Source organism: Salvelinus sp. IW2-2015, linkage group LG19 (genome assembly GCF_002910315.2).
Source record: "Salvelinus sp. IW2-2015 linkage group LG19, ASM291031v2, whole genome shotgun sequence".
Taxonomy (NCBI): Eukaryota; Metazoa; Chordata; class Actinopteri; order Salmoniformes; family Salmonidae; genus Salvelinus; species Salvelinus sp. IW2-2015.
In genome coordinates, this window is record NC_036859.1 from 7867480 (window position 1) to 7884388 (window position 16909).

The 16909-nt window shown below is 43.4% G+C and overlaps 1 protein-coding gene across 5 annotated transcripts; it reads left to right on the plus strand.

Moving 5' to 3' along the window:
- Positions 1-1796: 1796 nt before the first annotated feature.
- LOC111979804 (dynein, cytoplasmic 1, intermediate chain 2a) lies at positions 1797-16889 on the plus strand. 5 transcript variants are annotated; one of them, XM_070448777.1, is made up of 17 exons: positions 1797-1851; positions 8424-8544; positions 11407-11533; positions 11821-11899; positions 12090-12152; positions 12419-12543; positions 12652-12750; positions 12839-13001; positions 13094-13193; positions 13364-13489; positions 13571-13717; positions 15251-15364; positions 15453-15586; positions 15666-15810; positions 16070-16210; positions 16288-16413; positions 16508-16889. In XM_070448777.1, exons 1-17 carry the CDS (start codon positions 1826-1828, stop codon positions 16619-16621), a joined length of 1950 nt encoding a protein of 649 aa, XP_070304878.1. In that variant the 5' UTR covers positions 1797-1825; the 3' UTR covers positions 16622-16889. The 5 variants fall into 5 exon arrangements, with proteins under 5 accessions (XP_070304878.1, XP_070304875.1, XP_023866286.1 ...); XM_070448774.1 differs by lacking the exon at positions 12090-12152; XM_024010518.3 differs by lacking the exon at positions 12090-12152 and having other exon boundaries at positions 11845-11899.
- Positions 16890-16909: the final 20 nt, after the last annotated feature.

Genomic DNA, 16909 nt, shown 5'->3' on the forward strand with positions numbered 1-16909 from the left:
AACCCTGGTTGTGCAGACTTCCTGTATCTCCCAGCGGTCCATGGTCTGCACAACGCGATCCATCGTGGCACCGAGATGTTGCAGCATTGCCGAGTGTTCCTGGATGCACTCCTCGACTCCTCTGACCGGGGCTCTTGCTCCTGCCGACTCCATGGGAGGTGTGAAATCTGTCAAGGTGTGTGCTACTGGTGGAGAAGTCAGGTGCAGGAGAGCAGAGAGTTGTGAACAGGCGCACACTTTATTTCGGCAGAGGCAATAAACAGACAGACGCCACTGCGTCAAAACCTCCAGCCAAAGGTACTAGTGCAAGGCGCGAAACAGTCACAAAAGATATCAAATGTTTTACAATAAACATCCTTCGTGGAAAAACCACGGAATAACAGGGAAAAACCCAGCCTGGGCGTCCCGAGTGGCGCAACGGTCTGTATCACAACCAGCCGTGATCGGGAGTCCCATAGGGCGACACAATTTCCCCAGCATCGTCCGGGTTAGGGGAGGGTTTGGCCGGGGGGCTTTACTTGGCTCATCACGCTCTAGCAACTCCTTGTAGCAGGCCGGGCACTTGCAGGCTGAGCTCGGTCGTCAGTTGAATGGTGTTTCCTCCGAAACATTGGTGCGACTGGCATCCAGGTTAAGCGGACAGGTGTTAATAAGCGCTGTTAGGCATGTCATGTTTTGGAGGACGCATGACTCGACCTTCGCCTCCCGAGCCCGTTGGGGAGTTGCAGCAATTTTTATATATATAAATATATATAGCCTACACCATAGCTTTCAACCTACCAGTATTTGTGTAAACTTTCAAAATAAATTCTGGTATAAATAATACATAAAATGAAATAAAGTACTTTTTTAAAGGTGGTTGCAATGCTTTGAAAAACAGTTGTACTGCACTAGTGCTTAAAAAAAATCTATATTCCTAAAGTTTAGCATGTCTTTGCAGGGGAACTCTTATTTTGAAAACAAAGACATCTGTGATCGTGGTGCCAGCATAATATCCTGCTGCTAGGAGAACAGTAATGCTCCAGTCCTTGAAGTGGCTATCGCGAGGTTAGCAGCATAGAATTACAATTAGTAGAACTGATATGCTCAAAGCAATGCTCCATGGTGGAATATAGAATTCCAGTTAGAACGTTCAAAGAATGTATGTATAGCCATTATCTGAATATTCTGTGCCATATGTTGAATTATGTGCATTTAAATGACAATTTATATTGGTCATATTATATGATGTATCTAAATATACAGATATGAGTTGATCAGCTAACAAAAGTGCACCACCCAAAAATGTGTGGGACAAAAGTTCTACCAAACCTATATCTATGATTGGCGCACACCTAGCTCGTGCTGTGGATGTGATGATGCGAAACAATGAAACGACACCCCAAAAATGGCCGAAAGTCACAAGTTTCTCTCCTCCTCCCACATACAGAATATATAATTAAATAGTATAGGCTAAAAACAAAATTCAATATGACCACAATAGGTTTTCCTTATTATTTTATACATAGAGATAGATGAATGCCTTTAAGTATAGGCTACACATTAAGTAGCCTAAAAGGCATAAATGCATTTTCAGATGTTAGGATTTGTTTAGCTACACAGGCTGTCAGAGATAAAGCAGTATTTTAATGAATAGCTAGAAACGTATTGTTTCTTACATGATTCTTACAATGTGTATTACACAATTTATAAATATTCACTCGCTTTGTGTGTGTGTGTGTGTCAAATCAAATTTTATTGGTCACATACACGTGTTTAGCAGATGTTATTGCGGGGTGTAGCGAAATGCCTGTGTGTGTGTGTGTGTGTGTGTGTGTGTGTGTCGATGCTTGAATTCTACTACTACACATGGTGAGTTGAAAACACGAGTTTTGTTGTATTGGAACATGTTAAAAGGCATCCTATAAAATGAAAGAGGTGAACATGAATGTAGCAGGAAGACAATGATATGATCTAGATGGAGAAAATGCTTTGTTCCAAATCTGGTGCAATGCATCAGCCTGCAGCTAGGCCTATATGTTATGTTGTGGTGAAGCTTTTGTGACATCACTGTGGAATTCACGCACACAGGGACACATGCACACACCCATTACCTTTGGACTTGTTTGTGTTGTTTACTGGGTGAATGACTGAATCCTTTACACCCCAATGGAGCCGACCAGGTGAAGGCAGGTCAATGGCACTGACTGAACAACAAGAAACTCACAGTGGGTTCCGCTGCCGAGGTCTGTCTCTGTAACAAAAACAGACGGGCAGTTTCTGATTCTGACAGCACAAAGTTATCATAGAGAAAGGATCATCACACACATGCACACACACACCTGACTAAGTAAAGACTCACTCTTGTGGTGGTGTGTTAGTGTGTGAGAGCCTACAGTAGGTCTGGGAGTAGAGGAAAAGCATAAGATTCACAGTCACTGAACTCACTGTTTTCTATCTATGAATACATATCTGCAGGCTTGAATGAAACGTGTGAATATTTCATGTTTTTTTCTCTGAATGAGAGCTTGTTTTTTAAGTTTGGGGGAGAGAGTGTGTATGTTGGGGTGGCGGGTATTTTACCACTTGTTTCAGTTGCAAGTTACATCATGAAACGGGTTATATTTGGTGGAGAAAGTGAGTGAGGCACAGACACACATATGCACACACACACACACACACACACACACACACACACACACACACACACATACGCACAGCACCCACACACAACACATATGCGCACACACACACACACACACATATGCGCACACACACTACACACGACACACACACACACACACACACACACACACACACACACACACACACACACACACACACACACACACACACACACACACACACACACACACACACACACACACACGATATGCACCTGCTCAGTCATGGTACCTGATTTTTAAATCATGAGATGAGTTTCCATGGTAACAGAGCGATAACCCTTTACAGTCATTGTTACAGAGGAAGATTGAATAAATACAGTAGATTGAACAGAAGCGCACACGCTCTTTCTCTTCCCGTCCACACACAAAGAGCCGCGAAAGAACATTACAGTTTATGCTGTATAAACATGACAGTCATTCACTATAGAAATTTAGTTCACTAATGTTGAGAGAGAGAGAGAGAGAAGAGAGAGAGAGAGAGAGAGAGAGAGAGAGAGAGAGAGAGAGAGAGGAGAGAGAGAGAAGGGAGAGAGAGAGAAGAGAGATTCATAGACTACTGCTTTTGCTGCCATGTGATGAGAACCAGAGCCAGGGCATTCCAAGAGCATCAAATGTCCGCCAGTCTATAAGAAAGGCATAGAGAGAGGTGGCAGCCATTTTGAAAAGCAGCTGCAGTGAGCAAGTGAATAGGGAACGTGGGGTCATCAGTATCTGGCCACGCTTGAGCGGAAGATCAAAGTACAACGCTTTCAAACCAACATCATTTCAACCTTTAACTCTTACCCCAACCCACTAACCCTTAACTGTAAACAAATAGCTAATATACTTGCTCAACAGTTCTCTTGATATAACAGTTTAGCCATTCTAGCAGAAGTACAAAGCAATGAACTGAACAACAGTTGAGGTCCAATGTGTATCCACTAATTTCTTATTTTACATATCAGTCACGTGTTATGACAAATGTACACAAACTCAAAGACATGTAACATCAGAAAGAGAGCATGATGACCCCAAAGTACAGATGTCTGTAACCTGATCTACCTTGGAATATAATGTTTATCCCAGGCGTTTAATGTTGATGAGAGCCAGGGTTTACAGGGAATGACTCTCTAACTCCTTGATGAGAAAAAGCCAGGGTCAATCTACTATTTTATATTAACCATTGGCTCCATCTAGCGGTACATGAGGCTATTCAAATGCAATTGTTCCATCCATGTAGCTAAATGGGATCTTTGGGACGTCCCTTAAAAATGGTTACGGTTAGTGTTAAGGCGGCTTTGGTTATGATCCTAGGGTAGCACTAATATGTGTGGAAGTTGTTCACAGATTTAGAATCGGATTATCCACCCGAATTCCAAATTTAACCAGGATGGGATAAACACAAAACTGACCTTAGATTAGCGTCTGGGTGGAAAGTATTCCTGGGGAGCTGTCAATTCCATCATCTACCTACCTAGTACTGTACTGTTAGCTAGCGATCTACTGTAACCACGCGATTTGGAGTTAATTTAAAGCATTGTTTATATAAAGTATATGCAATACTAGCTACTTTCATTTTTTATTAGTTTAAAACGTGATACGCGAGTTGATCATGTTTGATGGTCACCTTAAAACATACTGACTGTTTGTTCGCATTTAACTAGCTTGCTGGCAGGCTTGGGGAGTAATGGGTTACAAACAATTGTAACTGTAATCCGTTACATTACCAGCAAATATATTGTAATCAGATTACAGATACTTTTTAAAAACTAGATTATTACTTTGAGGATACATTTTACATTCAGAAAGGACTTTTGGGAAAAAAAATATTTTACACTTCTCTGTTTTCTCAATGACATTCAAATCAGCATTGAAAAAAGGCACAATTTTACATTTGTTCAACGTGAGCGAGTCTGACCATAAATCAGAGACCACTATAATGACACAACTAATGTGTTTGATGGATCGCGGGAAAAGAGCAGGAATAGGCTTTTGTAGGCTACTGTCCAAGCTATATCTTCCAATGGAGCGACTGATGTTGGCATCCAAAGATTATCCAATTTGAATAAACGCTTGGAGGTTGTTCAAAAATCTAAATGTGTATTTGAAACCAATAATAGATGAATTCAAGAAATTTAAGGTGCCTATCAATCATTGTTTTTGAAACCAGGGGACAGCCAGTGAAAAATGCGATCTTGCAACAGCAGCATAAAAGTGAGTATTTTATTGCTCAATCTAATTCATGCTGATAAAATAAATAAATACATTGGCCTAATACCCTGACTACACCGCTCGTGTTGCGTGCGTTGCAAAATAAATTTAGGAATCTATGTTATTCAATTATTGCACGCACACTGCTCGCACGCGACAAATTATCTAGCAACAGCAAGCTAGCTAAATAGGAAAAATTAGCTAGCAAGCTAAATTGCCATACATGTTTAATGCTTTTCAACCTGTCCCCAAATTAATGTAATTGGTTCAGAGTTTGTTTTGATATTTTAACCTGCGTGTCGTGATCGCGTTTGGTGTGGGGGGACAAAATACATTTATACGGAACCCAAACCGCCTGCGCGCCATCGTGCATAAATGTATTTTGTCCCCCCCACACCAAACGTGATCACCACACGCAGGTTAAAATATCAAAACAAACTCTGAACCAATGACATTTGAGAAACAGACGCCTCTGAAGTCCTCAAYTGGCAGCTTCATTAAATAGTACCCGCAAAACACCAGTCTCAATGTCAACAGTGAAGAGGCGATTCTGGGATACTGGCCTTCTAGGCAGAGTCGCAAAGAAAAAGCCATATCTCAGACTGGCCAATAAAAATAAAAGATTAAGATGGGCAAAAGAACACAGACAATGGACAGAGGAACTCTGCCTAGAAGGCCAGCATCCCTTAGTCGCCTCTTCACTGTTGACGTTGAGACTTGTGTTTCACGGGTACTATTTAATGAAGATGCCAGTTGAGGACTTGTGAGGCGTCTGTTTCTCAAACTAGACATTTTAATGTACTTGTCCTCTTGCTCAGTTGTGCCCCGGGGCCTCCCACTCCTGATTCTATTCTGGTTAGAGACAGTTTGCACTGTTCTGTGAAGGGAGTAGTACACAGCATTGTATGAGATCTTCAGGTTCCATCTCGCATGGAATAGCCTTCATTTCTCAGAACAAAAATAGACTGATGAGTTTCAGAAGAAAGTTCTTTGTTTCTGGCCATTTTGAGACTGTAATCAAATGCTGATGCTCCAGATACTAAACTATTCTAAAGAATGCCAGCTTTATTGCTTCTTTAATCAGGACAACAGTTTTCAGCTGTGCTAACATAATTGCAAAAGGGTTTTCTAATGATCAATTAGCCTTTTAAAATGATACACTTGGATTAGCTAACACAACGTGCCATTGGAACACAGGAGTGATGGTTGCTGATAATGGGCCTCTGTATGCCTATGTAGATATTGCATAAAAAATCTGCCGTTTCCAGCTACAATAGTCATTTACAACATTAACAATGTCTACACTGTATTTCTGATCAATTTGATGTTATTTTAAATTTGGGAAAAAAAGTGCTTTTCTTTCAAAAACAAGGACATTTCTAAGTGACCCCAAAATTTTGAACAGTAGTGTAAATATATATATATCTCCATTGATTCTTAAAGAATATAACTTATAAATGCCTCATGAACTTAGTTAAACTTTTACACTACATGTGTCACGATCGTCTTGATGAGGAAGAGTGGACCAAGGCGCAGCGTGATACAAATACATCTTCTTTTATTAGAAGAGACAAAAACACGAAACGAACACTTTTACAAACCAACAAACGACCGTGAAGCTACAAAACGAAAGTGCACACAAACGCTACTAACGTTTAGACATAGACAATTACCCACACCAGCCTAATGCCTATGGCTGCCTTAAATATGGCTCCCAATCAGAGACAACAATAAACAGCTGTCTCTGATTGAGAACCAAACCAGGCAACCATAGACTCTCCTAAACACCTACACTGAACCCAACCCCATACACTCTACAAAACCCCCTATACAATACAACCACCCAAGACGAGACAAATACACACAAACATCCCCCCTGTCACACCCTGACCTAACTAAAATAATACAGAAAACAAAGATAACTAAGGCCAGGGCGTGACAACATGAGAACCCAAAATATAAAGTTGTTTTTCTCCAGTGTTTGTAAATGTAAACCAACACTGTATAGCCTCATATCATGGTAAAAAAAAATATGTTGATATCCTCGATGGTCAGTCCTTGCATCCATAGCTCTGTCTATTAATCTGAGAGTGGTACATTTCTCCAGGCAGCTGTTTTGTTTTTGTTGTCTGTGGATTTGCTCTTTAAACAGCTGCATATTATTAAGATATCAAAGTGTCACCAACAAAAAGTTAAACAATTAGGCCTATAGCAGCAAAAAATAAATAAAGCACATGTAAATAGCACTTTTCAGTAGTGCTCAAAACATGACATTTCATGAGCGCAGCATTTATTTTTCAACTCAAATCAATGAGCCCAATCAGTCCTCCATGACAACAAAATAAACAACAGAGTAGGGCTGGCTAATAAGTCCTTAGTTTTGGGGTTATGGTCAGGTAAAACAATTTGGCTAATCTATACTTCCATATTTCCAAGTCCTGTTCTTGAAGATCAAGGGGTATAACATTTATTGGAATGACTGGAATTCTGATAGACTTAGTTTTTTAATGTAAAGATATAATTTATTAGTATTATTAAATGTAGTAGCGATGGGTTAGAAGAAGCCTACATAACCAACCCATAAAGTGACATTTAACATTCATATATGACCAACTATGTAAACTTTAACATTGATTTATCCTGCAATAGATGTTGTTCAATTGGTAACATACATTTTTGTATTTTTCTAATGCCTCTTAAGGGGAAAGTACTCTAAAAGTAACTGATTACATTACTGAGTTTGGGTAATCCAAAAAGTTATGTTACTGATTACAGTTTTGGACAGGTAACTAGTAACCGTAACAGATTACATTTAGAAAGTAACCTACCCAGCCCTGATTGCTAGCTAGCTATGGTTAGCTGTCAGTGTCACTTTCAGACTTAACGCCAGTTAGCTGTAATAGCTAACGCCCTTCCCTTGCAATAATGGCAAGGAGATTATTGCCTTGTGGATAAATAGATTACTATTTTACAATGAAGCGATGTTCAAATGAAGAGTTGCGTCTTTCAATTCAGTCAGTGTGCTCTGTAGCTGGCTCGCTTCGCATCGAGCAGGACTCAGGTGATGACTGTTTGCCAGAGTGCAAGCTCCTGCTCTCGTGGAATCAGATGGTCATACTGAGATGTGATGTGACAATCATTCAACGTCCCACTCAACCCGTTTCCAATAAACCACCTAATTAATTTGGTGTTCAGTGAACTGTTAATAACAAACCTTTGATTAATGTTGTAATTTCATGATTCTATCTGCTGCACGAATCAACGGACAAAAAGTAGGCCTACAGTAATCAATATGAAATGTATGGGTTATTTCTATCCCGCGCTGTACCCATGATAAGATCTGACCGAAATCGTTTGTTCAACATAACAACCCAGCTAAACATAGGCGTAGCATATTATTTTCCATGTCGCACACAGATAAAAGACACATTGTCATGAACAGTTATCCCATTGTGTTCACATGGTTACAGTGTGATACCACCGGCAGCTACCATCACACACACACACACGCCAGCAGTTAGATCTTCAAAACTCATATTGACTTCTCTTGTTCCCTCTCTCTTGTAGCATGGCGGATAAACAGGATAAGAGTGAGCTGAAAGCAGAGCTGGAGAGGAAGAAACAGCGCCTGGCCCAGATCCGAGAGGAAAAGAAGAGAAAAGAGGAGGAGAAGAACAAGAAGAAGGATGTAAGTAGAGAGAAGAGGAGTAGAACATGCTATTGGCTGGCTTGATGCAGAGGAGTTGTGGGGGCTCACATCCCTGTAACATTCATCTGTATGCAGATTAAATGTATGTATTCTATTGCCCCTACTGTTGACCAGGCTATGTTAGAGATTCAGTCTGATTTAGTCGCCTTGCAGAAAGCCCTTGTTGATTTAAAATGGTTAGTTATTGCTGCAAAAACTAAATGTGTGTTGTTTTCTAATTCTCATAGAAATATTTCAGATGGTTTACACATTTATGCATTGGATGGTTCTCTCATCGAGCAGGTTGCCGCCTATAAATATCTGGGTATTTGGATTTACAAAAATGTTATGTTAAAAAAACATATGGATGAGCTAGCTACCCACTGGGCGCACACATTGGTTGAATCAATGTCATTTCAATGAAATTACTTTGAACCAACGTGAAATAGACGTTGAATTGACGTTTGTGCCTAGTTAAGAAGCTGAGGTTTAAAGTAGACTTCTTTTATAGAAATAAACGAATCAAAAAAATAAACGTCCTCTCACTGTCAACTGCGTTTATTTTCAGCAAACCTAACACGTGTAAATATTTGTATGAACATAATAGGATTCAACAACTGAGACATAAACTGAACAAGTTCCACAGACATGTGACTAACAGAAATTGAATAATGTGTCCCTTAAACAAAGGGGGGGGGTCAAAATCAAAAGTAACAGTCAGTATCCGGTGTGGCCACCAGCTGCATTAAGTACTGCAGTGCATCTCCTCCTCATGGACTGCACCAGATTTGCCAGTTCTTGCTGTGAGATGTTACCCCACTCTTCCACCAAGGCACCTGCAAGTTCCCGGACATTTCTGGGGGGAATGGCCCTAGCCCTCACCCGCTGACCCAACAGATCCCAGACATGCTCAATGGGATTGAGATCCGGGCTCTTCGCTGGCCATGACAGAACACTGACATTCCTGTCTTGCAGGAAATTATGCACAGAGCGAGCAGTATGGCTGGTGGCATTGTCATGCTGAAGGGTCATGTCAGGATGAGCCTGCAGGAAGGGTACCACATGAGGGAGGATGATGTCTTCCCTGTAATGCACAGTGTTGAGATTACCTGCAATGACAACAAGCTCAGTCCAATGATGCTGTAGCACACCGCTCCAGACCATGACGGACCCTCCAAATCGATCTCGTTCCAGAGTGCAGGCCTCGGTATAACGCTCATTTCTTCGACGATAAACGCGGATCCGACCATCACCCCTGGTGAGACAAAACCGCGACTCGTCAGTGAAGAGCACTTTTTGCCAGTCCTGTCTGGTCCAGCGACGGTGGGTTTGTGCCCATAGGCGACGTTGTTGCCAGTGATGTCTGATGAGTACCTACCTTACAACAGGCCTACAAGCCCTCAGTCCAGCCTCTCTCAGCCTATTGCGGACAGTCTGAGCACTGATGGAGAGATTGTGCATTCCTGGTGTAACTCGGGTAGTTGTTGTTGCCATCCTGTACCTATCCTGCAGGTGTGAGGTTCGGATGTACCGATCCTGTGCAGGTGTTGTTACACTGGGTCTGCCACTGCAAGGATGATCAGCTGTCCGTCCTGTCTCCCTGTAGCGCTGTCTTAGGCGTCTCACAGTACGGACATTGCAATTTATTGCCCTGGCCACATCTACAGTCCTCATGCCTCCTTGCAGCATGCCTAAGGCACGTTCACGCAGATGAGCAGGGACCCTGGGCATCTTTCTTTGTGTTTTTCAGAGTCAGTAGAAAGGCCTCTAGTGTCCTAAGTTTTCATAACTGTGACCTTAATTGCCTACCGTCTGTAAGCTGTTAGTGTCATAACGACCATTCCACAGGTGCATGTTCATTAATTGTTTATGGTTCATTGAACAAGCATGGGAAAAAGTGTTTACAATGAAGATCTGTGAAGTTATTTGGATTATCTTTGAAAGACAGGGTCCTGAAAAAGGGACGTTTCCTTTTTTGCTGAGTTTAGATCATGCCTCTCCTTAAACAGCAGGAAGCAGGTTGTACAGGCAACCTTCCTGCCAGTTCTTGATTATGGTGACACCATTCATCAGAATGCAGCAGCCGCTACTCTAAAACCCTTGGGTGCGGTGTACCATAGCGCGCTTCGCTTTAATCACAGTTGACAGGTTTAATAATCACCACAGCGTCCTTTATCAGGTCAGCTTGACCTCTCTAAATTCCCGTAGATCACTTAATTTTCCCCTTTTTGTTTACATAAGCTCTGCTGCACAAGCTTCTAACATATCTCACTTCTCTGTTAATGTATAAAAATACGAGTCCCCAAGCCCGCTTACAGGGTTGGTTAACACTTGAAGTCCCTCGTGTCTCCACCAACCTCGGTAAATCAGCATTTAGTTTTACTCAGAACATGTTTGGAATAATTTACAATCCTCGTTACGTCTTGAATCCCTGGTGACAGTAGGGCACTTTAGAACGCTGATGAGGAATGAATTCACTGAAGTGTGCTCGTTTTCTGGTTGATTGTAATCATTTTTGTGTTGTGAAACGTACTGTATCTTCTGTATCTCGTAGTTCTTTTTTGTTGCTGCTGTTTTATTGTATCATCATGTTGATTTGTGAATTGTTTGTTCTCAGGGCACTATTGAGAATGAGACCCTGGTCTCAATTGGGCTCCCCTGAATAAATACAAGTAAAATAAATAGTATATTATTATTATTAGTGTGTCATGTAATAGCCTATGCAGTATTTATATGTGGTTATATTGTGTTTATTACGTGATCCTTTTCCCTGTCTCTCCAATTCAACGGATCCCTCTCCCGCTGCCTCTCCTTTTCTACCCATTCTCCCTCTTCCCCCCCTTCCACTCTCTCCCCCTGTAGGGGTCTGACTCGAAGCGGGAAGGGGGTGGAGTCGGTGCAGCAGATGACTCTTCTGACCTGGAGAAGAAGAGGAGAGAGGCTGAGGCTCTGCTGCAAAGCATGGGGATCGCCCCTGATATACCCAACAGTAAAGACACATACACACACATGTACACACACTCACGTACACGTACATACTTTTCTGTTTTTTAACAAGCATTTTTCCATGAAGCCTCAGCGTGCCACTTGTCCCCTACTTTTTCTTCTCTTTTCTTCTCTCCCGTCATTTACTACTAACCAACTGACTCTCTCATTCACTCAATTATTCACTCCCTCATTCTTTGACCCCCCCACACACACACACACACACACAGCCCCACACAGCCCAGCCTCTGAGGGTAATAACAGAGGATACGTGTCTGTTTCACTATCTAGTCACTACCCTTATGTCTCCCTCAGCCAAGTCAGTGGGCAGCGATTCTGGAAGCCAGGACTCTGGAGATGGAAACTCTAGGTCTGTGTTTGTGTATTTGTGATTAAGTACCTGTATGCTCATTGTATATTATTAACCTGCCAGCTTTCTCTCTTTCTCTGTGTTACTCACTCTCTTCCTGCGCTCTCTCTCTCTCTTCCTGCTCTCTCTCTCTCTCTCTCTTCCTGCTCTCTCTCTGCTGCCCCCTGGTGGTGTGTTGTGGCTGTATCAGGACGTTACCCTGGGATCCTGACACCTCTACTCTGCAGCTGCACTCTGACTCTGAACTACTGGGGTTCACCTCTTTCTTACTCTATAAGACACATTCCCCTACTTGGGCTGTGGTTTTGCTCCTCTCTTCGGTTCCTCTTGGTCATTTCTTTGGTGGGCCTGAATGGCCCTTGTTAGTATCATACACATTGCTGTCTGCTAGCACATGTAGAGTGTTTGTCTTTGTAATGGTGTGTTTGGATGTGGAGTGTGAGAGTGTTTGTATAATGGTGTGGCTGTGTTTTTAAGTTTGTATGTGTCGCTCTGACTATGTGTGTGTCTCCTGTCCAGGCGAGGTTTTAGGCTTGGCATGGCAAAGGTGACCCAGGTGGATTTCCCTCCAAAAGAGATGGTGTCCTACTCCAAGGAGACACAGACCCCCGCCGATACACAAACACACACCCAGGCTAAACCAGGTAAACTTAGTGTTTTATGGGTTAGCGGCAATTCTACAAACTTTGAATGTTTTATTGTACGTTGTGTTGTGAGCATGATGTTGTGGGTGTGTGTGCGTGCGTGTGTAGCAGAGGAGGCGGAGGAGGAAGAAGAGGAGGAGATGGTCGATCCCAAGCCAGCAGAGGACTCCCAGGAAGAGAAAGCTGATGAGCAGAAGCAGGAAGAAGGTGAGATTGACTTTACCCTCCTGCCTCTGTAAGTTGACTAGCCCTGGCCTACACCACTTCCGATATTAATGCGTGTGTGTGTGTGTAGTCCCTCCCAAGGAGCTGACTGAAGAGGAGAAGATGCACCTGCTCAACTCTGAGGAGTTCATGACCTTCTTCGATCGAGGGAGCAGGATTGTAGAGCGGGCTCTCTCTGAGCGAGTGGACGTCTGCTTCGACTACAGTGGCCGAGACCTGGAGGACAAGGAGGGGTGAGACACACACACCTGAACACACAGCTATAGAGAGTGTATGTTCTTATTTCTCTCGCTCTTTCTTTCAATATTTCTTTCTTCCTTTCCAGTGAGATGCAGGCGGGGGCTAAGATGTCTCTGAGTAGGGTGTTCTCTGACGAACGTTGGTCCAAGAACAGAGTGGTCACCTGTCTGGACTGGTCTCCTCAGGTAGGAGAGTGTGTGTGATGATTCGGAGTAGGGCCTATCTTTTAAAAAGTTACATAATCTCTTGTGTTGGACTCTGTTAGAGTCATGCAAATCTGTGTATTTGATTCCTGATACACTTCTGTTTTACCCCTGTTGACTGCTGTTTGACTGCCGTCTGCTGTTTGATTCAGTACCCTGAGCTGCTGGTGGCCTCCTACAACAACAATGAAGATGCTCCTCATGAGCCGGACGGAGTGGCTCTGGTCTGGAATATGAAGTATAAGAAGACCACACCCGAATACACCTTCCACTGCCAGGTACACACACACACACACACACACACACACACACACCACCTCTCTGTGAATATAATTCTCTTCTCTGTGTCTCTTCCCCAGTCTGCGGTGATGTCAGCGGCATTCGCCAGGTTCCATCCTAACCTGATTGTGGGTGGGACTTACTCAGGCCAGATCGTCCTATGGGACAACAGGAGCAACAAAAGAACATCTGTACAGAGAACTCCCCTGTCTGCATCCGCTCACACGGTAACTCACATACACTACAAAGGAACGTTGCTGACAGGTGTATAAAATCAAGCACACAGCCATGCAATCTCCATAGACAAACACTGGGTGTAGAATAACCTTACTGAAGAACTCAGTGACTTTCAACATGGCACCTTCATAGGATGCCACCTTTCCAACAAGTCAGTTCGTCAAATTTCTGCCCTACTAGAGTTGCCCCGGTCAACTGTAAGTGCTGTTATTGTGAAGTGGAAACGTCTAGGAGCAACAACTGCTCAGCTGCAAAGTGGTAAGCCACACAAGCTCACAGAATGGGACCAGCCAGTGCTAAAGGACATAGCGTGTAAAAATCGTCTGTCCTCGGTTGCAACCAGAGCTGTTGTGGTGACCGTATTACTGCTACACCAGCGGTCACGAATCATGAAGGCAGTCAAATTACACATGACAATTTAGTCACGGTAACTAGGCTTCTCCAAGCTCTGATTGTCATTAGTAGCCTACCAAACGTGCTAACTGCCTGGTACTCAGCACTCGATTGTCCCTCTAATCACTCTGACATCAATGCAAATGTATTCGAAAATCAAATCAAACACTTCATGAGAACCCATGAGCTCATGTTGCACACATTTCTATAGGCAAAAAAAAAGAAGAGTGATGGCCTCTTAAAAAGAGGAGGATTCTATGTTTTCTATAGGCAAGGCCTATTATATTTTTCTCAACTTTCCTAATATTAAGCTAATATTAAGCACATTTCTTATCTTTACAACAGGAGTATAGCCTACCTGGCTGGCATGACAATTAACCACAGTAAAAGCTTCCTCCATTCCCTATTTAAGTGTAGAGATTACATGTATTTTCCCCCCTGCCCCTGTTGAGACAATATAATGGTCCATTCTAAATCAAAACAAATTTCACACACACATTATTTAGTACAAGATTAAATCAAGAATAGTCTTATGGGTGACAATATTAGCCTATCACTTGTGAATGATGTCCAGTTTAAGGCAAGAAACAATGCCTTTAAAAAAAAATCAGTCGCACACCTCATGTAGCCTAGCCCATAGGGCTATATGTTTTGATAAGGTTTGAATCACAACTAAAGTGGCCAGATATTGGTGTGGAAGAACTTAACTGGTCTGTACAGAGCCCTGACCTCAACCCCATCGGACACCTTTGGGATGAATTGGAACGTCGACTGCGAGCCTAATCGCCCAACATCAGTGCCCAACCTCACTAATGCTCTTGTGGCTGAATAGAAGCAAGTCCCCGCGGTAATATTCCATCATCTAGTGGAAAGCCTTCCCAGAAGAGTAGAGGCTGTTACAACAGTAAAGGGGGGACCAACTCCATATTAATGCCCATGATCTTGGAATGAGATGTTCATATACTTTTGGCCACGTTGTCAACATTGAGTGCTCAATAGCTTTCAAATTGTGAAAATGTTAGATATTATTTTACGGGTACCAGCTACTATCAGCTAAATATAGACTGGACTGTGTCATGTTAGCTAAATGGAAACATCACCCATTTCTAACGGTGTCCTGTGATATTCAGCATCCTGTGTACTGTGTGAACGTGGTCGGGACCCAAAACGCTCACAACCTCATCAGCATCTCTACTGACGGAAAGATGTGTTCTTGGAACCTAGACATGCTGTCTCAACCACAGGTACGACTGCAGTGTGTGTTTGTGTTCTAGGACATTGCGAAGTTAGTGTTTTGGCAGTTTTAATGCTGTGTGTGTGTGTGTGATACAGGACAGTCTGGAGCTGGTGTTTAAGCAGTCGAAGGCAGTAGCAGTGACCTCCATGGCTTTTCCTCTGGGTGACGTCAACAACTTTGTGGTTGGGAGTGAAGATGGATCCGTCTACACCGCCTGCCGCCACGGGAGGTGTGTGTGTTCAGAACTTTGCTTTGTGGACATCACTTTGTGGCCAACACATATGTGTGTGTGTGTGTGTGTTTTACAGTAAGGCAGGCATCAGTGATGTGTTTGAGGGACACCATGGTCCAGTCACTGGACTGAGCTGTCACAGTGCCGTGGGTCCCGTGGATTTCTCCCATCTCTTCATCTCTGCTTCCTTCGACTGGACCGTTAAGCTGTGGACCACCAAGGTAACACACACATACACACTTCTTCTGGGAGCCCTCGTAGTAGAGTATGATCTCCCTCCAGGTGTCGCGGGTCCCGGTTGTTGTGTGTGTCTGGCTGGCCATGGGTCCGGAGGTGGCTGGGCAGGTTGATCGGTGATCTGCAGCTTCTGTGGCAGCAGGAATGGTTCGTTCTGTGTCCCGGGCGTTGTTGTTACTGGCACGGGTTACTGTGCTTTGCGGCGACACACACTTACCCTTTCTCCCCATCGTCTCTCTGTAGAGTACCCGTCCTCTGTATTTGTTTGAGGACAGCTGTGACTATGTGTATGATGTCATGTGGTCTCCCACTCACCCCGCCCTCTTCGCCTGTGTGGATGGATCAGGACGGCTGGACCTGTGGAACCTCAACAACGACACAGAGGTACACACACACATTTCTACGCACAGTGCAAAACAACAGATATGCATATGAACAATGCAACATTGTGCGTGTCCTAGGTGCCCAGTGCCAGTGTGGTTGTGGATGGGTCTCCTGCTCTGAACCGTGTGCGGTGGGCTCACTCAGGGAGAGAAATCGCTACAGGAGACTCAGACGGGCAGGTGCTGGTCTACGACGTAGGAGAGGTGAGAGATCCATCCCTTATACTGAAGCTCTTGATATACTGTACATGTCGTTCCTGTGTGTAACCCATGTGTGTATGTTCTCTCGTTTCCACAGCAAATCTGTGTGCCCAAGGCAGATGAGTGGACCCGTTTCGTGCGCACGCTCGTGGAGATCAACGAGAGCCGAGACGAAGGAGACGAGCTCGCCGCGCAACGCCTACTCGCCTGATCACCATGGTAACAGGGTTACTTTGGGGACCACGCCCCTCTTGCTTCCAAATCCTCCCTCTGGTTGGAGCAGGTGTGATGTCTATCCCTCAGGGTTCTAGAAGGTCGACAGGGTTCTGTCCACCGCTCCAACTCAAGTCCTTTTCTAAATATGCAAAACGTACCTTTTTACTACTTTTTATTTGTACATTTTCCAGACGTATGTATGTTCCCTATGGTCTGACGATGTGTGTTAAACTGATGGTGAAGAACAGAAAAAGATCACCCACGCTATGCGCATTCCAACCTT